Source organism: Carassius carassius, chromosome 9 (genome assembly GCF_963082965.1).
Source record: "Carassius carassius chromosome 9, fCarCar2.1, whole genome shotgun sequence".
Classification (NCBI taxonomy): Eukaryota; Metazoa; Chordata; class Actinopteri; order Cypriniformes; family Cyprinidae; genus Carassius; species Carassius carassius.
Genome location: NC_081763.1, coordinates 497,501 through 520,000, shown reverse-complemented (window position 1 = coordinate 520,000; position 22,500 = coordinate 497,501). Strand labels below are relative to the sequence as shown.

Here is a 22,500-nt window from a genome sequence, read left to right as displayed (position 1 = left end):
TCTTCAAAAGTTAAAGTTTATTTTGTGTCTACAGTGTTCCCCCAGCAGCCTTTGCTGTTTGGGGGACCATCAAATACAGTTTTATTTTTGTGATGGAAATAGAAAGCATGGCAGCAAACAAAGAACTCAAAATGAAAGCCGGACAAGCAAACAATGGACAAAGCATGGATAATGACAGCGGAAAAGGACATCAAACTTCCATGCATGCAAGCGATGAAAGGAGGAATATCAGAAAAGAGGTATGTGGAGAACACCATGAGAAATATTCCAAAGAGTTGACTGTGGAAGTTGAAGTGGCAGGAACAGAAAAAATCTCTATGATGGACTTATTAAGAGGTGTAAAGAAGGAGTGTGGAGAAGTGGTGGGATGCAGAGTGAGAGGAGAAAGGTCATACGAACTTACAATGAAGGATGATATGGCAAAGAGTAAACTGATGGACGGTGTTAGAGTAAAAGGAGCAATGGTGCATGCCAGAGACATAGTGAACAATGAAATGGTAGTGTCATTTATTAACCTGCCAGTTTATTTGGAAGATCAGAAGATTTTTGCAAAACTGGAAGAATGGGGAGTTAAACCATTGTCTGCCATTAAGCGCCGGGTATGGCCAGGAACTGACATTTTAGATGGAACGAGATTCTTAAAAGTCCGGTTCACTGATGAAGTTCGCTCACTCCCATATTCAACCAGGTTTGAAACATTAAGAGGCACAGAGTACTTTCGTGTTATACATGACAGGCAGGTGCGTGTATGCAGGTTGTGCATTAAAACAGGGCATTTGTTTCGAGAATGCCCAGAGTTTAAGTGTTTTTCATGTGGCAAGGTAGGCCACTATGCAAGGGAGTGTGGAGAGCAAACAGAGAGAGTGATAGAGGAGGAGGGTGAACAAAGTGAAGACGATGAGAGGAGGGAGGACGATCAAACAGAGAAGCAAAGCACAGTGAGCGAGGATGACATGGAAGTTACAAAAGATGGAGGAGAAAGCGGTAATGGACAGGATGGAGCTGGAAGGGGACAGAGAGCTGGAACAGCTGGTGAGGAGGCCGATGATGAGGAAAGGATGGAGGAGAAGGAAGAAGAGGAGGAGAAGCAGGATGAAGAAGATGAAGAGGAGGAAGAGTATGAAGAGGATATAAAGCTAGTGGGAACTAAAAAAGAGAAAAAGGTAGAGCAACAAGCAGTACCTCAAAAGAAGGAAAGTAAGATTCCTCAAAGAATGCAGACAACACTACAAAAACTGACTGTCAAAAGAAAGGCGGAGAGAGACAAGGACAGAATTGAACTGATAAAAGAACAACGCTCTGGTACGTGAATTCTGAAATGGTATTAGATGTTTTGGTTTAAAAAGTAATATATTTTTCTTTGGGTTGCTGGCATGGTTTCTGTTACTTCAGTAAATGCAAATGGGTTAAGGAATATTAACAAGTTGAAGGAGTTAAAATTTACATATAGGAGTGATATAATTTGTATTCAAGAAACGAATTGGGATGATGGAAAAGTGAGAGAAGTAAAGGATGTATGGAAGGGAGATATATACTTTAATAATGGTGCAAGAAATGCAAGGGGTGTAGCAATAATGATTAAAAAAGATAGGATTGAAAATGTAAGGCAGGTGTACAGAGACCAGGTAGGGAGAATTTTAGTTATAGAATTTAAATTCAAAGGTATTGAATTCAGATTAATTAATATATATGTTCCGAATGTGGAAAATGATAAGAGGTGTTGTATTGAAGAACTAAAGGATCTAATTGTTGGAAGGTGCATAATAGTAGGCGATTTTAACATTATATGTAGTAGATTGGATGTTGGGAAAGGAGGGAGTTTCAGGTGGGAAAAATCAAGATTAATGTTAATGGAAGTAATGAGAGATAAGGGATTACTAGATGTATGGAGACATGAGAATCCAGAGAAGAGAGAGTTCACAAGGAGACAGATGAGAGAAGGGATATTAAAACAGAGTAGGATTGATCTAGTGATTGTGCAGGGAGATACCATAATCTATATTGATGAAATAAGACATCAGAGGAATAACTTTAGTGATCATGATGGGGTTAGATTTAGAATCAAAGTCGGAAGGAGAGAGGTGGGTGGAGGGTTGTAGATACTAAATGCAGGGTATATTGAAGAAGAGGAGTATAGACAACAGATGAAAGTGTTACTACTTCAGGAAAATCAGTGGTTGAAGGAATGCTGGGAGGAAGATGAATTCAATAATGACATTGGTAAGATATGGGAGGAGGTAAAAAATAAAATTAAAGCTTTAAGCATAAAGTATAGCAAGAAAAGAAAAGAGAGGATGATGAAAGAGGAAAGGGAGCTCAGAGAACAAGTGAGGATAGAACTCAGCAGAGTAGATGATGAAGAAGGATATTGCATGGAAAAATATATAGAAGTGAATATGAGGTTAGAGAGATATGAGAGGGAAAAATGCAAAGGAGCAATTTTAAGAAGTAAGGCGAAATATGCACTGGAAGGAGAAAAGTGCACAGGGTATTTCCTGGGTTTAGAAAAAAGAAGGCAAAGTAAGACATATATCCATGAAATATATTCAAAAAAGAGAGAGATAATAACGGACTATGTAGAGATATTGGAGAGGGTGCAAGAGTTTTATGGTGAGTTGTATATGAGAGGGTGTGTGGATGAGACAAGTATAGAGGAAGTATTGAAGTGTGTAGAGAGGGAGCTAGGAGAAGAAGAAAAGAGATGGTGTGATAGAGAGATAGAGGAAGAAGAGGTTATAGCTGCAATAGAAGGTTTAAGAAGTGGGAAAAGCCCAGGAAGTGATGGGATAGGGACAGAATGGTATAAATTATATAAAAATTATGTAGCACCAATTTTAGTGGAAGTATATAAGAGAATGGAGAGAACAGAAATAATACAAAGTAAAATGGTAGAGGGAGTGATAACACTAGTTTTTAAAAAGGGGAATAAATTAGATTTAGAAAATTATAGGCCGATTAGTTTGTTGAACACAGACTACAAAATACTTACCAAAGTTTTAGCAAATAGGATGAAAAGAGTAATAGGAGACATTATTCAGCCAACACAAAGCTACAGCATTCCTGGAAGAGATATAGCAGATACAATTGGAACAATCAGAGATGTGATTGAGTATATGACGAGGGATGGGAAGGGTGGGATAGTGTTGGGGATTGACTGGAACAAGGCCTTTGATAGGGTCGAACACAAGTTTTTATTTAAGGTCTTAGAAAAGTTTGGTTTTGGGGAGAGAATGGTAGGATGGGTGAGGAGATTGTATGGAAGTGCAAGAAGCTGTGTAAAGGTGAATGGAATATTGACGGATACATTTGATGTGGGAAGGTCAGTGCGGCAAGGCTGCCCGCTATCTGCTTTATTATATGCCCTTTCCATTGAACCTTTGGCATCATTAATTAAGAGAGACAAGAGAATAAGAGGAATTGAGTTGCCATATGGAGGGAAGTGTGTAATTAACCAGTATGCCGATGACACAACAGTGACAGTAAGGGAAATAAGCAGTGTGGAAAAAGTCTTAGAGTTGGTAGAAAAATATGGAAAGGCATCAGGGGCGAAAATAAATAGAGAAAAATCTGAAATAATGTATATAGGAGAAGTAGAAAGAGCTGATGTAGGTGTGAGGGTTGAGGAAAAGTACATGAAAGTGTTGGGTGTATATTTGGGGGTAGATTCAAAGGAGGCAAGGAATATAACATGGGCTGGAGTGATAAATAAGATAAGAACAGTTTGTATTGCATGGAAAGGAAGAAAATTAAGGATAAAAGGGAAAATAATTGTGGTTAATAATCTTATGCTGTCGGTATGCGTATATGTAATGAGTGTAATTGAAATGCCTGAGTGGGTGATGAATGAATTAAATAAAATTGTACATGATTTTATATGGGAAGGGAAGGGAGTTAAAATTGCACAAAAAACATTGGTGGCGAGGAAACAGGAAGGTGGACTAAAGCTGATTGATTTAGAAACAAAAAAGTTGGCAATAAGAATAAAAACTGTTAAAAAATATATGGAAGGAAGATGGGAGTTTGGTTGGAGAGAATTCTTAAAGAAATACATTGATGATGTTGGAAGAATGGGAGAGTATGGGTGGTATATGGGCTTTAAACAGTCAATGACTGTGGGAATGCCAGACATATACAGGGAGGTGATGGAGGCATGGAGGCAATTCCTGCCAAAAGCAGAGTATGATTGCACAGAGGTGCACACATTTATAAATTTGCCTTTGTTTTTAAACGAGAAATTTAAACACAATAATAAAACATTGTATGAGCCCAAATTCTTAGAAGCCGGAATAAGGCAAGTGAAAGATATTATTTATGAAGTTATTCCAGGTTTTCTTAGAAATAACTGTATATATGACTCAGTGTGTGAGTTGGATGGCATGGAGAGCAGAGTAAAGGTAAACAATATATATGAAAGAATTAAAGCGAGTCTACCATCGAAATGGGTGAATGTTATAGAAAAGAGTTGTGTAAAGAAAAAACAACAGGATTTGCCTGAGATGTACATAATGAAAGACGGGGAAAAATATAATATAAAAAGCATTAGCGTAAAGAAAGTCTATGGCTTGTTTATAATGGATCAAATAAAAGTGCCAGCATCTGAAAAAGTATGGAGTAGGGTGTTTGAAGACTTGGATGTAAAGAAAATATGGTCAAATATGGATATAAAATACAATACTATAGAATGTGAAAATAATGACTTCTTAATCAGACACAATAGAATCTATACAAATGTGGTACTAAATAAAATAAATAATGATAATAATGTGATGTGTGATGTATGTAACACTGACCATGAGACTTTTTTGCATTATTTTTTGGAATGTAATGAATTAAAAGATTTTTTTGTTTTCTTAAAAAGTCTGTTAAAAAAGAATTGCTTTGATGATGTGAATTTGGAGGAGGGATGGAGTAAAATATTTTTATTTGGAGTGTTTCAGAAGAAGACAGCAATAGACTTTTGGTTTATCAATTATGTACTAAGCCATGCTAGATTAGCAGTTGTACTTAGACGGAATTATGCACACTTCGAAGGGAGAAAAGTCAAAATAAAAGACTTGTTCAAAGCAATAATGACAAGAGATATTGAAATGTGCTGTAAATATGGGGGAGATGATGTGAAGGACTTCTTTGTAACCGGTAATAAATTCATAAAAGAGGGGGATAGAAAAGAGGTTTTGTATAACTGGTAAAAATTTATGTTCTGAAGGTTTAAAAATGACATGATTATGTTTTCTTGATGTGAACAATTGAAATTGAACTGTAAATTTGTGAATTTCAATAAAAAAGAAAAAAAAAAAAAAAGGCTATGCCCGATCTCGTCTGATCTCGGAAGCTAAGCAGGTTTGGGCCTGGTTAGTACTTGGATGGGAGACCGCCTGGGAATACCAGGTGCTGTAAGCTTTTGGGTTTCCTTCCCTACTTATATAAAGCACTGGCGATTATAGTGGCTGATCTTTAAATAGCCCTCTCTTTGCAGCCTCCTTCGCTTATGGCCATACCATCCTGGCTATGCCCGATCTCAACTGATCTCCAAATCTAAGCAGGTTTGGGCCAGGTTAGTACTTTTGGATTTTTTCAGTAATTATCTTATAGGCCTGGTTAGTACTTTTGGAAATTTTCACTAATTGTCCAATAATCTTGCAAAAAAAAAAAAAAAAAAAAGAGTCAATGCCCGATCTCAGAATGTAAGCAGGTTTGGGCCAGGTTAGTACTTTTGGATTTTTTCAGTAATTATCTAATAGGCCTGGTTAGTACTTTTGGAAATTTTCACTAATAGTCCAATAATCTTGCAAAAAAAAAAAAAAAGAGTCAATGCCCGATCTCAGAATGTAAGCAGGTTTGGGCCAGGTTAGTACTTTTGGATTTTTTCAGTAATTATCTAATAGGCCTGGTTAGTACTTTTGGGAATACCAGGTGCTGTAAGCTTTTGGGTTTCCTTCCCTACTTATATAAAGCACTGGCGATTATAGTGGCTGATCTTTAAATAGCCCTCTCTTTGCAGCCTCCTTCGCTTATGGCCATACCATCCTGGCTATGCCCGATCTCAACTGATCTCCAAATCTAAGCAGGTTTGGGCCAGGTTAGTACTTTTGGATTTTTTCAGTAATTATCTAATAGGCCTGGTTAGTACTTTTGGATATTTTCACTAATTGTCCAATAATCTTGCAAAAAAAAAAAAAGAGTCAATGCCCGATCTCAGAATGTAAGCAGGTTTGGGCCAGGTTAGTACTTTTGGATTTTTTCAGTAATTGTCTAATAGGCCTGGATAGTACTTTTGGGAATACCAGGTGCTGTAAGCTTTTGGGTTTCCTTCCCTACTTATATAATGCACTGGCGATTATAGTGGCTGATCTTTAAATAGCCCTCTCTTTGCAGCCTCCTTCGCTTACGGCCATACCAACCTGGCTATGCCCGATCTCGTCTGATCTCGGAAGCTAAGCAGGTTTGGGCCTGGTTAGTACTTGGATGGGAGACCGCCTGGGAATACCAGGTGCTGTAAGCTTTTGGGTTTCCTTCCCTACTTATATAAAGCACTGGCGATTATAGTGGCTGATCTTTAAATAGCCGTCTCTTTGCAGCCTCCTTCGCTTATGGCCATACCATCCTGGCTATGCCTGATCTCAACTGATCTCCAAATCTAAGCAGGTTTGGGCCAGGTTAGTACTTTTGGATTTTTTCAGTAATTATCTAATAGGCCTGGTTAGTACTTTTGGAATTTTTCACTAATTGTCCAATAATCTTGCAAAAAAAAAAAAAAAAGAGTCAATGCCCGATCTCAGAATGTAAGCAGGTTTGGGCCAGGTAAGTACTTTTGGATTTTTTTCAGTAATTATCTAATAGGCCTGGTTAGTACTTTCGGAAATGTTCACTAATTGTCCAATAATCTTGCAAAAAAAAAGAAAAAAGAGTCAATGCCCGATCTCAGAATGTAAGCAGGTTTGGGCCAGGTAAGTACTTTTGGATTTTTTCAGTAATTATCTAATAGGCCTGGTTAGTACTTTTGGAAATGTTCACTAATTGTCCAATAATCTTGCAAAAAAAAAAAAAAAGAGTCAATGCCCGATCTCAGAATGTAAGCAGGTTTGGGCCAGGTTAGTACTTTTGGATTTTTTCAGTAATTATCTAATAGGCCTGGTTAGTACTTTTGGAAATTTTCACTAATTGTCAAATAATCTTGCAAAAAAAAAAAAAAAAAAGAGTCAATGCCCGATCTCAGAATGTAAGCAGGTTTGGGCCAGGTTAGTACTTTTGGATTTTTTCAGTAATTATCTAATAGGCCTGGTTAGTACTTTTGGGAATACCAGGTGCTGTAAGCTTTTGGGTTTCCTTCCCTACTTATATAATGCACTGGCGATTATAGTGGCTGATCTTTAAATAGCCCTCTCTTTGCAGCCTCCTTCGCTTATGGCCATACCAACCTGGCTATGCCCGATCTTGTCTGATCTCGGAAGCTAAGCAGGTTTGGGCCTGGTTAGTACTTGGATGGGAGACCACCTGGGAATGGCCCATGACCCCTCCAAGTACCCATCCTGGGTCCTGATCACCGTGAAAAAAAAAAAAGTAAACAGATTAGCAGGAGAGAGGAGGAGGAGGGGGAGGGGCCAAATGTAAAGAGATAGGAGAGAGGGGAGGGGCCAAATGGAAAGAGAGACCATTGTCTTGTTTACCTCTGAAATGGTTTACTGTTCTTTTTTATGTTTTTGTGAATAAGACCATGAAGACTAGAATTTCTGACTTGAATGTTTTATTAAGTATAATAAGATGTCTGTCATGTAATGTAACAAACATAATGCTTTAATTAAACAATAAAAAACAAGTAATGTAACAAATGTCAATGTCAATGTCAATGTCACCTTTATTTATATAGCGCTTTAAACAAAATACATTGCGTCAAAGCAACTGAACAACATTCATTAGGATAACAGTGTCAATAATGCAAAGATGATAGTTAAAGGCAGTTCATCATTGGATTCAGTTATGTCATCTCTGTTCAGTTAAATAGTGTCTGTCCATTTATTTGCAATCAAGTCAACGATATCGCTGTAGATGAAGTGTCCCCAACTAAGCAAGCCAGAGGCGACAGCGGCAAGGAACCGAAACTCCATCGGTGACAGAATGGAGAAAAAAACCTTGGGAGAAACCAGGCTCAGTTGGGGGGCCAGTTCTCCTCTGACCAGACGAAACCAGTAGTTCAATTCCAGGCTGCAGCAAAGTCAGATTGTGCAGAAGAATCATCTGTTTCCTGTGGTCTTGTCCTGGTGCTCCTCTGAGACAAGGTCTTTACAGGGGATCTGTATCTGGGGCTCTAGTTGTCCTGGTCTCCGCTGTCTTTCAGGGATGTAGAGGTCCTTTCTAGGTGCTGATCCAGCATCTGGTCTGGATACGTACTGGATCCGGGTGACTGCAGTGACCCTCTGATCTGGACACAGACTGGATCTGGTGGCCACGGTGACCTCGGAACAAGAGAGAAACAGACAAATATTAGCGTAGATGCCATTCTTCTAATGATGTAGCAAGTACATAGGTTGTTATGGGAAGTGTTTCCGGTTCCGGTTTACCTAATTAATGCAGCCTAAAAATCCTTTAACGGATTTGGATAATAAAAGCATATTAGTATGTTATGTGTATGCCAGGTTAAAGAGATGGGTCTTTAATCTAGATTTAAACTGCAAGAGTGTGTCTGCCTCCCGAACAATGTTAGGTAGGTTATTCCAGAGTTTGGGCGCCAAATAGGAAAAGGATCTGCCGCCTGCAGTTGATTTTGATATTCTAGGTATTATCAAATTGCCTGAGTTTTGAGAACGTAGCGGACGTAGAGGATTATAATGTAAAAGGAGCTCATTCAAATACTGAGGTGCTAAACCATTCAGGGCTTTATAAGTAATAAGCAATATTTTAAAATCTATGCGATGCTTGATAGGGAGCCAGTGCAGTGTTGACAGGACCGGGCTAATATGGTCATACTTCCTGGTTCTAGTAAGAACTCTTGCTGCTGCATTTTGGACTAGCTGTAGTTTGTTTACTAAGCGTGCAGAACAACCACCCAATAAAGCATTACAATAATCTAACCTTGAGGTCATAAATGCATGGATTAACATTTCTGCATTTGACATTGAGAGCATAGGCCGTAATTTAGATATATTTTTGAGATGGAAAAATGCAGTTTTACAAATGCTAGAAACGTGGCTTTCTAAGGAAAGATTGCGATCAAGTAGCACACCTAGGTTCCTAACTGATGACGAAGAATTGACAGAGCAACCATCAAGTCTTAGACAATGTTCTAGGTTATTACAAGCAGAGTTTTTAGGTCCTATAATTAACACCTCTGTTTTTTCAGAATTTAGCAGTAAGAAATTACTCGTCATCCAGTTTTTTATATCGACTATGCAATCCATTAGTTTTTCAAATTGGTGTGTTTCACCGGGCTGCGAAGAAATATAGAGCTGAGTATCATCAGCATAACAGTGAAAGCTAACACCATGTTTCCTGATGATATCTCCCAAGGGTAACATATAAAGCGTGAAGAGTAGCGGCCCTAGTACTGAGCCTTGAGGTACTCCATACTGCACTTGTGATCGATAGGATACATCTTCATTCACTGCTACGAACTGATGGTGGTCATATAAGTACGATTTAAACCATGCTAATGCACTTCCACTGATGCCAACAAAGTATTCAAGTCTATGCAAAAGAATGTTGTGGTCAATTGTGTCAAACGCAGCACTAAGATCCAATAAAACTAATAGAGAGATACACCCACGATCAGATGATAAGAGCAGATCATTTGTAACTCTAAGAAAAGCAGTCTCAGTACTATGATACGGTCTAAATCCTGACTGGAAATCCTCACATATACCATTTTTCTCTAAGAAGGAATATAATTGTGTGGATACCACCTTTTCTAGTATCTTGGACAGAAAAGGGAGATTCGAGATTGGTCTATAATTAACTAGTTCTTTGGGGTCAAGTTGTGGTTTTTTGATGAGAGGCTTAATAACAGCCAGTTTGAAGGTTTTGGGGACATGTCCTAATGACAATGAGGAATTAATAATAGTCAGAAGAGGATCTATGACTTCTGGAAGCACCTCTTTCAGGAGCTTAGATGGTATAGGGTCTAACATACATGTTGTTGGTTTAGATGATTTAACAAGTTTATACAATTCTTCCTCTCCTATGGTAGAGAATGAGTGGAACTGTTCCTCAGGGGGTCTATAGTGCACTGTCTGATGTGATACTGTAGCTGACGGCTGAATGGTTGCAATTTTATCTCTAATAGTATCGATTTTAGAAGTAAAGTAGTTCATAAACTCATTACTGCTGTGGTGTTGGGAAATGTCAACACTTGTTGAGGCTTTATTTTTCGTTAATTTAGCCACTGTATTGAATAAATACCTGGGGTTATGTTTGTTTTCTTCTAAAAGAGAAGAAAAGTAATCGGATCTAGCAGTTTTTAATGCTTTTCTGTAGGATATGTTACTTTCCCGCCAAGCAATACGAAATACCTCTAGTTTTGTTTTCCTCCAGCTGCGCTCCATTTTTCGGGCTGCTCTCTTTAGGGTGCGAGTATGCTCATTATACCATGGTGTCAAACTGTTTTCCTTAACCTTCCTTAAGCGTAAAGGAGCAACTTTATTTAAAGTGCTAGAAAAGAGAGAGTCCATAGTTTCTGTTACATCATCAAGTTGTTCTGAGGTTTTGGATATGCTAAGGAATTTGGATACATCAGGAAGATAACTTAAAAAGCAGTCTTTTGTGTTAGAAATGATGGTTCTTCCATACTTGTAACAAGAAGTAGAATTTACAATTTTGGCTATATGAATTTTGCAAAGAACTAAATAATGATCTGAGATATCATCACTTGGCTGAATAATTTCAACACCATCAACATCAATTCCATGTGACAGTATTAAATCTAGAGTATGATTTCGACAATGAGTAGGTCCTGAAACGTGTTGTCTAACACCAATAGAGTTCAGAATGTCTATAAATGCTGATCCCAATGCATCGTTTTCATTATCAACATGGATATTAAAATCACCAACTATTAAAACTTTATCTGCAGCCAGAACTAACTCAGATGTAAAATCACCAAACTCTTTAATAAAGTCTGTATGGTGCCCTGGTGGCCTGTATACAGTAGCCAGTACAAACATAACAGGGGATTTATCATTAACATTTGTTTCTTTGGATAATGTTATATGAAGTACCATTACTTCAAACGAGTTATACTTGTAGCCTGCCCTCTGAGAAATCCTGAAAAACGTTGTTATAAATTGAAGCAACACCTCCACCTTTGCCTTTTAGACGCAAAATGTGTTTGCTCATATCTGTTAGAAGTATGAATGGATGCACTTTACAAATAAACTTGAGACTTTTAGTTACAATGTTTGCAAGATCACTGAAAAAAAATCTAAGAAACTATATTAGGGTAGGCTACTTGAACAAAGTGTAATTTGCTCATATCTGAGATATTATTCACTCTATTGGCCCCATTCGCCCTGTAGGGAGCATGTAAAATGTACACATAAAAGGGCCTTAATGGAATTTTAGAAAAAGACTTTATCTTTACCTTACTGGTAAGTAATTCAGCCTCTCTTATACTCAATACAGTTTCATGTGACAGTCTTTACCTCTATCAAGTGGACAAATGGGGAAACAGCAGTGAAAGGAATCATGTATTTGGAAACATTCTTTTATTTTATTTGTTCAACAATATATATCTACATATCAGAAATAAATAAACAGCACAACAGCAATAACAATAACACAGGTAACAATGTAAACAGAATAGAATTAACATTTAATTATTAAGTAATTTAGCAGAAAATATAGCAAAATAGGAACTAATAAGTTATTATTTACAGGATTCTTATTACAAGATTTATACATGTACACATTAAGCAATATACAATATACGTACTATATACAAGGAGATGAGGTAATGCAGTGCAATAGTATGCAATGTTAAGCAGATATTTACATTCACTAAAAACACATCTTTTTTTTTCTATGAGAAAATAGGTATGTGTTTTATAGATGGTGTATAATGAATCGGTGAATTGGTATAAGAGGCAGATATTGTAGCAATAATGACTTGGGGAATGTGATTTGGGGGATGTAGTTGCAGATGGAGTTGGCTCTCTAGTTGTTATTTTTTTTCTTTTTTAGTTCCTCATCTACTACACTTTTGAAGTGTTCAAAACTGTTGAACACAACACCTTCAAAACCTGAAGTGGTGGACTTCCTAGTTGCTGGGCAATAGGTAAATATTTTTTGGCTACTTTCAGCAGCCTTGTCTTTGGAGGGCGTGTACCTCTTGCGCTGCCCACCACACTGGGGTACTTGGCAGGCCCCACAAGGCTTCATGGATTTATGAGGCTTGATTGGTCTGGATGTCAGCACAGGAGGCGGTGCGAAAGATATGAACCCTTGACTGCTGGATGCCCCAAAGAGCATCATGGATGGTCCCTGTGGCTGTGCAGGAACCACTACCAGGACAGGTGCTGCTGACGCTCTGGGTGGGATGTACGTGGCCACAGGGGGTTTAGGTTGAATGGGCCGGTTCCCAAGCATTTCTACATCAACCCTGCAAAAATAAATCATACATACGATGATGAGTATAATTCATGAGAAATAATGTGTATGACTATCAATTCACATGGTTTGTTGTGTTTAAGTTTAAACCATTCAGCTGATAAATTCAGATATGTTCACATATTTTAATAAAGTAGTAAAGTCACATACTTGTGACATGAAGAACTGAACAACTTACTTCCGCTTCTGACCATGCCTTTTCCCAGCTGCATGACGTAGGCTCTGGTACTGAACCTGAGGTCGATCTGGAGCTGGAAGGGATTCTGGCAGAGTAGGAGCTGCTGGCACTGGTTCTTCTGACAGCACTCTTTAGTGGGGTTTCACCTTTGGCATTACTGTTGCCCTGTAGTTAGCCTTCTTCTCTTCCCATGCCATGAATGTAGAGATGGACTTGGCATTCAGATTGGGCAGAGGAATGGAGAGACCTTTGAGGATGGGATCGTCTCTGACTCGGTCTACAATCCTTTTATACTGGCCCTTGATTGCATTGGTGATTTTAGTGGGGGAGGTGAGATGACTGGCTGGTGGCCGGTTTTTCAGCATCTTAATAATGAGGTACAACAGACGACTATCCTCAGTCACCTGGGCTGCCTGAGGGTACCTCATCCAGGAAAACTTTGTCTTCTGTGCTGCTCTGGTCTCAGGTGTGTCAGCTCCCAAGCATCTGCCAAACAGGGTGTAACCCCACCTTGACTCATACCTTTTTACAAAGTTGGCTGCAGACCTGTCATGCTCATGCAGAGCACCAACTGCATTGCCAATCTTCAGCCTTAGGTCAGCTGGCACTAGGTGACGGTCACTGTTGTCTGCCAGTTCTAAAATGAGCAGGGCCAAGGCTTCCACTTCCTCCAGCCCAGGAAGATGCAGATGGCTCTGGGTCATCAGCACATCCTGCAGAGCAGGACTGTCCTCCTCCTCTACCTGTTCTGATTGAGTGAGGATGACATGTTTGTCACTGACAGTGTCCATAGGATCCTCCTCTGACTCTGCACCCATGTCTACACCCTCATCTGCCAGCTTGTCCTCGCTTTGTTCAGCCGTCTCCTCTTCTTCACGGGACTGCTCTTCCTCAACTGCAAATATGTAATGTACTAATCACCAGTGTGTCTAGGCAGTTACAACAACTAACAGTAGACTAATTAATACAACATGGCAATGCTGCAGTTCATTTGTTTCATATTATGAAAAATAAAAATGAACTATATCATACATACTTGTCATGGATAGAATATGCATGATATTTATAGGTATTTGACTGCTCAGTATGTATGTATATTGTTATAATGCAAGATTGTGTACCTTGCTGGGCATAGTAATCCCTTGCAGTGAAGCTGGTTGACTGGCACATGGCATACTCTACTCCAAGGAGCTCCTCCTCGTCTGGGTCCTTGTATACAGCAGGGTAGGGCATTGGAGTGGCAAAGTTGGGCTCGAGGACATGCTCTTTACCGAAGAGCACATCAGCCTGCTGATTCAGGCGCTGAATCTGCCGCGGGTCCATACACCACGTCTGCCTGCCATGGCCACCAGCAACCCGGAGTGATTCCATACGGCTGTTCCACTGCACAGCAAATGCAATCAGATACACCTGAAAGACATGACCATTCATGCATTATTGTACATCAGAAACTAATTTTGATTACAAAGTGGGCATCGCCCAGCAGCATGACATACAATTTGTCTTTTGTCCGCAATAGGCTATTTTGTGTGTGCGCATCTCATACACCCGGTTGATGCTATGTGAACAGCATAGAGCTCACACACGCACAGGAAGAGAGGGTAGCACAAAAGCAGGTAGGATACAGGTAAAAGCAGCTTTGACAAAGGACAGGATGCTCTTCTGAGATGATGCAGATCCAGCTGTGTGGGCTTCATACAGAAGAGTCTGGTACAGGTCACGGCGCTCCACATACCACTCATCATGTCCCTGCTGCAGCACTCTCTGGACTTTGTTCATGGACACACTGTTGACCCTGTCATTCAGAAGAGTAACCACGTCTTTGTCAATAGCACGCTTCCCACACAGTATGGCAGGAAACATGCTTCTGATGGCCGGGGCCAAGTTCATCAGAATCTTGGGACTGTGTGCCAGCCAAATGTACTGCTGAACATGATGACTGTCTTCATCTTCACTGTCTGCGTCACTATGTGTCTTACTCACTGCCCGCCTCATCTTTTCACAATGTGAACACTTCAGCTTCTCCGTCAACAGGGTGTAATTGTACTTCATCCCACACACTTGCCTGGCATAACTACCAAAGCCTTTCTTTTCAAGGTATTCACCTGGTGGTGCAGGGCAGTTGGAGCTAGGGCAGCGGATCTTGGCTTGCATCACACCAACTGGGCGCCAGAAGAAGGCAGGGGTTGTGAAAAAGGCCATCATGTTGGGCAGTCCTCCCTTGACAGAAGTAGGAGTTGGGGGAGGGTGGAATTCCATCTTCTCCTTTAAAAGCCTTCTCTCCACAATCTCTCCTTTGGCATTCTTGTACCTGGAAGGCCTCTCAAACAGACCATACATCTCATCACATTTCAGCCACTTGATGTTAGGAGGAGCTATACCATTGGCTTGTGTAGATGAAGGTGGATGCTCCCAGTATTTCTGCCAGCCCTCGAGCGAGATGTTACCAGTTTCTGAGGCAGAGGTGTCAACAGGGGAAGAAGGTCTTCCCTGAGATGTGCTGAGGCTGTGGGAAGAGTCCTGACTCACAGCTGGTGTGAGCTCTCCCCAGGTGGTCAGCTGTGTGGAGACCGCTACCTCAGACTCTTCAAGGACAGTCTCTGTAGAAAAAAATCAGACAAAATGTATTGAGCACATTGCTTAAGATGTGAATATAATGACAAACACAAGCATTATCACAATAAACAAAGTTTGTTTCTATTTTCCATGTTATCAGATCCAATTTTAGAGAATACAAATGATATTTAATACAAACATTTTAGTATAGAGCTGCTACAAAAAAATATAGGCAATAGTGTAAAAAAATATTGTAATATAATTAAAAAAATCCCACATTTCACATAAACAAATTAAATAGATTTTTGTATGTGTTATCTAAATGCCAACAAAGCATTTAGACATTAAATCTGTTACACTAAAAAAAGGGGCAGCTAGCTTGATAATATCCCTCACCCTGCTGAAAATTAAAGTGAAATACTAAACCTACTGTCGTCATTATCGGTGCCATAAAATGTGTGATATTTCAGCAGTGTATTTAGTCAGATGTTTGAAATACATCAGTGAGAAAATGTTATATGAATTTTAAAATAGAGTTATGGCGTGTTAAATGTTAATTACCAGCAGCTGCCAACAATTCAGCATCCCTGGCATATTCAGGATCCTGCTGGAACTTAGAAAGGGTAGATTCAGCCTTCTTTCCTCTGTCTTTCCTGGACTCCTGTTCATGCAGAAAATAAAGAAATTATAGAAAAACACATACAGAGTTGTATTGTACCACATAAACACAAGTACTTACACTTCCACTACCACTTCCTATGTCTAAAGCACAAGCTTTTGTGCAGAGTAAACATTGATGATTTTACTATTGAAGGTGCATTAATATGTGCTGATTTACACATGCACTACATTTTTTTTTATAAACAAAACAGTAAATATAATTTAATCTCAGTTAACGGGTCAAAGTTACCTCCAAGCGTTTGTCAAGATGAAAGGTGACAGGCGGGAACTCTCTGGCATACTGCAGCAATCGCTCCTTTTGCCACTTTAGGAGATCGTTCTTCTCACCCTTCTGGCAATATTCAGACAGCAGCCATATGACCCAGCCAACATCATTTTCGAGCAGCCACCTGAAAGACTGTCCTGCATATTTGCCGAATGTGACAACTAGCTGGCCTTTCCACATTTCTCCTCCAGCTTTCTTTGCAGCAGCCTCCGCCTTTTCAGAATCCAGACAGCTGGGGTCTACTGCTTTGCTGGGGGCCACTGCCACACTCTTAGCTGCATCCGTACACTGCAGCTTGGCCTCTCCCTGCCTGTACAGACGGATGCATGGGTACAGGTGCTGTTTTTGGTGGCTGCTCAGCTGCTGTTTCAGTGAGAAGCTTTTCCCACACACTTCACACACATGTCCCTTTGGACCATGAAGCTGCATGTGCCGAGTCAGGTTGGACTTCACAGAGAAACTACTTCCACATACACTGCACTTGTGTCCCTCCAAATCCATGCTTTTTATCTGTTGTAATAAAACAGAAACAGATTCAGATTAGTTAATTCTTTTCAAACTGTACAGGGGACTAAACACTGGAAGACCAGGAGATGCAAAACATGTACACAAGTAACAGTACTGCTATTACTATTACTTAAAGTAGAAGTAAAAAGGTATTTTGTAAAATATTAGTAATTAAAAAAAAATACTACACAAGTACCGAGTAATCTTTATGGATGTTATCTGATTTACCTTTTAATGTGATATTTCATATGATTAGCTAAAAGTTCAAAAGGTAATGGTTTTATATTTTTGATTGCCTTGTGTTTTCAGTGTTTAAACATGTTATTGACTGTTAATGACTTATCAGTTACTATGAGACAAAAAAGTTTAGATTAGTGGAGATAGCCAGACAAAACAGGCCTAAACTATTTAAATGTACATGTGAAAAAGCTTTTTCAGGGCAGTATATAAAAAAAAGTTTTTATGATCCGTATTATTAAAAAATAAATAAAATAACATTTTAGAGGTTCTGCAAGGTGTATGTAAACTTATTACTAAAGTATAATGTAACAAAAATCATAACATTATTAGACCCCAAAATGTTGCAATGGTTATCACGTTCTCATGTTGCTATGGTTACTATGTCAAATCATCGCAATTTCATGACTCACAGGACTATAATTTAGCGGGTTCACTCGCACATTTAAATGCTGTTACACTCCTCAAACTTTACAGTGTGAATGTAACCACTGGTCCTCTAGAAGCATGAAAAACAAAACTATTATTTAGATCGTCAATAGCGCTCCCTTTAAGCCATCACTTACGCCACGCCCATGACCCCTCCAAGTACCCATCCAAAAAAAAAAAAAGAGTCAATGCCCGATCTCAGAATGTAAGCAGGTTTGGGCCAGGTTAGTACTTTTGGATTTTTTCAGTAATTATCTAATAGGCCTGGATAGTACTTTTGGGAATACCAGGTGCTGTAAGCTTTTGGGTTTCCTTCCCTACTTATATAAAGCACTGGCGATTATAGTGGCTGATCTTTAAATAGCCCTCTCTTTGCAGCCTCCTTCGCTTATGGCCATACCATCCTGGCTATGCCCGATCTCAACTGATCTCCAAATCTAAGCAGGTTTGGGCCAGGTTAGTACTTTTGGATTTTTTCAGTAATTATCTAATAGGCCTGGTTAGTACTTTTTTAAATTTTCACTAATTGTCCGATATTCTTGCAAAAAAAATAAAGAGTCAATGCCCGATCTCAGAATGTAAGCAGGTTTGGGCCAGGTTAGTACTTTTGGATTTTTTCAGTAATTATCTAATAGGCCTGGTTAGTACTTTTGGAAATTTTCACTAATTGTCCAATAATCTTGCAAAAAAAATAAAGAGTCAATGCCCGATCTCAAAATGTAAGTAGGTTTGGGCCAGGTTAGTACTTTTGGATTTTTTCAGTAATTATCTAATAGGCCTGGTTAGTACTTTTGGAAATTTTCACTAATTGTCCAATAATCTTGCAAAAAAAAAAAAAGAGTCAATGCCCGATCTCAGAATGTAAGTAGGTTTGGGCCAGGTTAGTACTTTTGGATTTTTTCAGTAATTATCTAATAGGGCTGGTTAGTACTTTTGGAAATTTTCACTAATTGTCCAATAATCTTGACAAAAAAAAAAAAAAAAAAGAGTCAATGCCCGATCTCAGAATGTAAGCAGGTTTGGGCCAGGTTAGTACTTTTGGATTTTTTCAGTAATTATCTAATAGGCCTGGTAAGTACTTTAGGAAATTTTCACTAATTGTCCAATAATCTTGAAAAAAAAAAAAAAGAGTCAATGCCCGATCTCAGAATGTAAGCAGGTTTGGGCCAGGTTAGTACTTTTGGATTTTTTCAATAATTATCTAATAGGCCTGGTTAGTACTTTTGGAAATTTTCACTAATTGTCCAATAATCTTGCAAAAAAAAAAAAAAGAGTCAATGCCCGACCTCAGAATGTTAGCAGGTTTGGGCCAGGTTAGTACTTTTGAATTTTTCAGTAAATATCTAATAGGCCTGGTTAGGACTTTTGGAAAAATTCACTAATTGTTTAATAATCTTGTAAAAAAACAAAAAAGAGTCAATGCCCGATCTCAGAATGTAAGCAGGTTTGGGCCAGGTTAGTACTTTTGGATTTTTTCAGTAATTATCTAATAGGCCTGGTTAGTACTTTTGGGAATACCAGGTGCTGTAAGCTTTTGGGTTTCCTTCCCTACTTATATAATGCACTGGCGATTATAGTGGCTGATCTTTAAATAGCCCTCTCTTTGCAGCCTCCTTCGCTTATGGCCATACCAACCTGGCTATGCCCGATCTTGTCTGATCTCGGAAGCTAAGCAGGTTTGGGCCTGGTTAGTACTTGGATGGGAGAGCGCCTGGGAATACCAGGTGCTGTAAGCTTTTGGGTTTCCTTCCCTACTTATATAAAGCACTGGCGATTATAGTGGCTGATCTTTAAATAGCCCTCTCTTTGCAGCCTCCTTCGCTTATGGCCATACCATCCTGGCTATGCCCGATCTAAACTGATCTCCAAATCTAAGCAGGTTTGGGCCAGGTTAGTACTTTTGGATTTTTTCAGTAATTATCTAATAGGCCTGGTTAGTACTTTTGGAAATGTTCACTAATTGTCCAATAATCTTGCAAAAAAAAAAAAAAAGAGTCAATGCCCGATCTCAGAATGTAAGCAGGTTTGGGCCAGGTAAGTACTTTTGGATTTTTTTCCAGTAATTATCTAATAGGCCTGGTTAGTACTTTAGAAAATTTTCACTAATTGTCCAATAATCTTGCAAAAAAAAAAAAAAAAGACTCAATGCCCGATCGCAGAATGTAAGCAGGTTTGGGCCAGGTTAGTACTTTTGGATTTTTTCAGTAATTATCTAATAGGCCTGGTTAGTACTTTTGGAAATTTTCACTAATTGTCCAATAATCTTGCAAAAAAAAAAAAAGAGTCAATGCCCGACCTCAGAATGTAAGTAGGTTTGGGCCAGGTTAGTACTTTTGGATTTTTTCAGTAATTATCTAATAGGCCTGGTTAGTACTTTTGGAAATTTTCACTAATTGTCCAATAATCTTGCAAAAAAAAAAAAGAGTCAATGCCCGACCTCAGAATGTTAGCAGGTTTGGGCCAGGTTAGTACTTTTGGATTTTTTCAGTAAATATCTAATAGGCCTGGTTAGTACTTTTGGAAAAATTCACTAATTGTCTAATAATCTTGTAAAAAAACAAAAAAGAGTCAATGCCCGATCTCAGAATGTAAGCAGGTTTGGGCCAGGTTAGTACTTTTGGATTTTTTCAGTAATTATCTAATAGGCCTGGTTAGTACTTTTGGAAATTTTCACTAATTGTCCAATAATCTTGCAAAAAAAAAAAGAGTCAATGCCCGATCTCAGAATGTAAGTAGGTTTGGGCCAGGTTAGTACTTTTGGATTTTTTCAGTAATTATCTAATAGGGCTGGTTAGTACTTTTGGAAATTTTCACTAATTGTCCAATAATCTTGACAAAAAAAAAAAAAAAAAGAGTCAATGCCCGATCTCAGAATGTAAGCAGGTTTGGGCCAGGTTAGTACTTTTGGATTTTTTCAGTAATTATCTAATAGGCCTGGTAAGTACTTTAGGAAATTTTCACTAATTGTCCAATAATCTTGCAAAAAAAAAAAAAAGAGTCAATGCCCGATCTCAGAATGTAAGCAGGTTTGGGCCAGGTTAGTACTTTTGGATTTTTTCAATAATTATCTAATAGGCCTGGTTAGTACTTTTGGAAATTTTCACTAATTGTCCAATAATCTTGCAAAAAAAAAAAAAGAGTCAATGCCCGACCTCAGAATGTTAGCAGGTTTGGGCCAGGTTAGTACTTTTGAATTTTTCAGTAAATATCTAATAGGCCTGGTTAGGACTTTTGGAAAAATTCACTAATTGTCTAATAATCTTGTAAAAAAACAAAAAAGAGTCAATGCCCGATCTCAGAATGTAAGCAGGTTTGGGCCAGGTTAGTACTTTTGGATTTTTTCAGTAATTATCTAATAGGCCTGGTTAGTACTTTTGGGAATACCAGGTGCTGTAAGCTTTTGGGTTTCCTTCCCTACTTATATAATGCACTGGCGATTATAGTGGCTGATCTTTAAATAGCCCTCTCTTTGCAGCCTCCTTCGCTTATGGCCATACCAACCTGGCTATGCCCGATCTTGTCTGATCTCGGAAGCTAAGCAGGTTTGGGCCTGGTTAGTACTTGGATGGGAGAGCGCCTGGGAATACCAGGTGCTGTAAGCTTTTGGGTTTCCTTCCCTACTTATATAAAGCACTGGCGATTATAGTGGCTGATCTTTAAATAGCCCTCTCTTTGCAGCCTCCTTCGCTTATGGCCATACCATCCTGGCTATGCCCGATCTAAACTGATCTCCAAATCTAAGCAGGTTTGGGCCAGGTTAGTACTTTTGGATTTTTTCAGTAATTATCTAATAGGCCTGGTTAGTACTTTTGGAAATGTTCAATTGTCCAATAATCTTGCAAAAAAAAAAAAAAAGAGTCAATGCCCGATCTCAGAATGTAAGCAGGTTTGGGCCAGGTAAGTACTTTTGGATTTTTTTCAGTAATTATCTAATAGGCCTGGTTAGTACTTTAGAAAATTTTCACTAATTGTCCAATAATCTTGCAAAAAAAAAAAAAAAAGACTCAATGCCCGATCGCAGAATGTAAGCAGGTTTGGGCCAGGTTAGTACTTTTGGATTTTTTCAGTAATTATCTAATAGGCCTGGTTAGTACTTTTGGAAATTTTCACTAATTGTCCAATAATCTTGCAAAAAAAAAAAAGTCAATGCCCGATCTCAGAATGTAAGCAGGTTTGGGCCAGGTAAGTACTTTTGGATTTTTTCAGTAATTATCTAATAGGCCTGGTTAGTACTTTAGGAAATTTTCACTAATTGTCAAATAATCTTGCAAAAAAAAAAAAAAAGTCAATGCCCGATCTCAGAATGTAAGCAGGTTTGGGCCAGGTTAGTACTTTTGGATTTTTTCAGTAATTATCTAATAGGCCTGGTTAGTACTTTTGGAAATTTTCACTAATTGTCCAATAATCTTGCAAAAAAAAAAAAAAAGAGTCAATGCCCGACCTCAGAATGTTAGCAGGTTTGGGCCAGGTTAGTACTTTTGGATTTTTCAGTAAATATCTAATAGGCCTGGTTAGTACTTTTGGAAAAATTCACTAATTGTCTAATAATCTTGTAAAAAAACAAAAAAGAGTCAATGCCCGATCTCAGAATGTAAGCAGGTTTGGGCCAGGTTAGTACTTTTGGATTTTTTCAGTAATTATCTAATAGGCCTGGTTAGTACTTTTGGGAATACCAGGTGCTGTAAGCTTTTGGTTTTCCTTCCCTACTTATATAATGCACTGGCGATTATAGTGGCTGATCTTTAAATAGCCCTCTCTTTGCAGCCTCCTTCGCTTATGGCCATACCAACCTGGCTATGCCCGATGTTGTCTGATCTCTGAAGCTAAGCAGCTTTGGGACTGGTTAGTACTTGGATGGGAGACCGCCTGGGAATACCAGGTGCTGTAAGCTTTTGGGTTTCCTTCCCTACTTATATAAAGCACTGGCGATTATAGTGGCTGATCTTTAAATAGCCCTCTCTTTGCAGCCTCCTTCGCTTATGGCCATACCATCCTGGCTATGCCCGATCTCAACTGATCTCCAAATCTAAGCAGGTTTGGGCCAGGTTAGTAC

The 22,500-nt window shown here is 38.8% G+C and overlaps 1 protein-coding gene, 3 non-coding genes and 2 pseudogenes across 4 annotated transcripts; 5 read left to right on the top strand and 1 right to left on the bottom strand.

The window, feature by feature from the left end:
- The first annotated feature begins 6,383 nt into the window (after window positions 1-6,383).
- LOC132151065 (5S ribosomal RNA) lies at window positions 6,384-6,502 on the top strand. Its single transcript, XR_009436229.1, has one exon. It is a non-coding gene; the product is annotated as a 5S ribosomal RNA (ribosomal RNA).
- An 898-nt stretch (window positions 6,503-7,400) lies between these two features.
- On the top strand, window positions 7,401-7,514 carry LOC132150734 (5S ribosomal RNA; annotated as a pseudogene).
- Window positions 7,515-12,903: 5,389 nt separating this feature from the next.
- LOC132148475 (uncharacterized) lies at window positions 12,904-14,203 on the bottom strand. The gene is made up of 2 exons (XM_059557167.1): window positions 13,894-14,203; window positions 12,904-13,667 (listed from the first exon to the last, which is right to left on the bottom strand). The coding sequence occupies exons 1-2, from the start codon at window positions 14,201-14,203 to the stop codon at window positions 12,904-12,906; spliced, it is 1,074 nt and encodes a 357-aa protein (XP_059413150.1).
- A 4,861-nt stretch (window positions 14,204-19,064) lies between these two features.
- On the top strand, window positions 19,065-19,183 carry LOC132150544 (5S ribosomal RNA). The gene has a single exon (XR_009435773.1). It is a non-coding gene; the product is annotated as a 5S ribosomal RNA (ribosomal RNA).
- Window positions 19,184-20,930: 1,747 nt separating this feature from the next.
- LOC132150543 (5S ribosomal RNA) lies at window positions 20,931-21,049 on the top strand. The gene has a single exon (XR_009435772.1). It is a non-coding gene; the product is annotated as a 5S ribosomal RNA (ribosomal RNA).
- Window positions 21,050-22,219: 1,170 nt separating this feature from the next.
- LOC132150721 (5S ribosomal RNA) lies at window positions 22,220-22,338 on the top strand (annotated as a pseudogene).
- The last annotated feature ends 162 nt before the right edge of the window (window positions 22,339-22,500 follow it).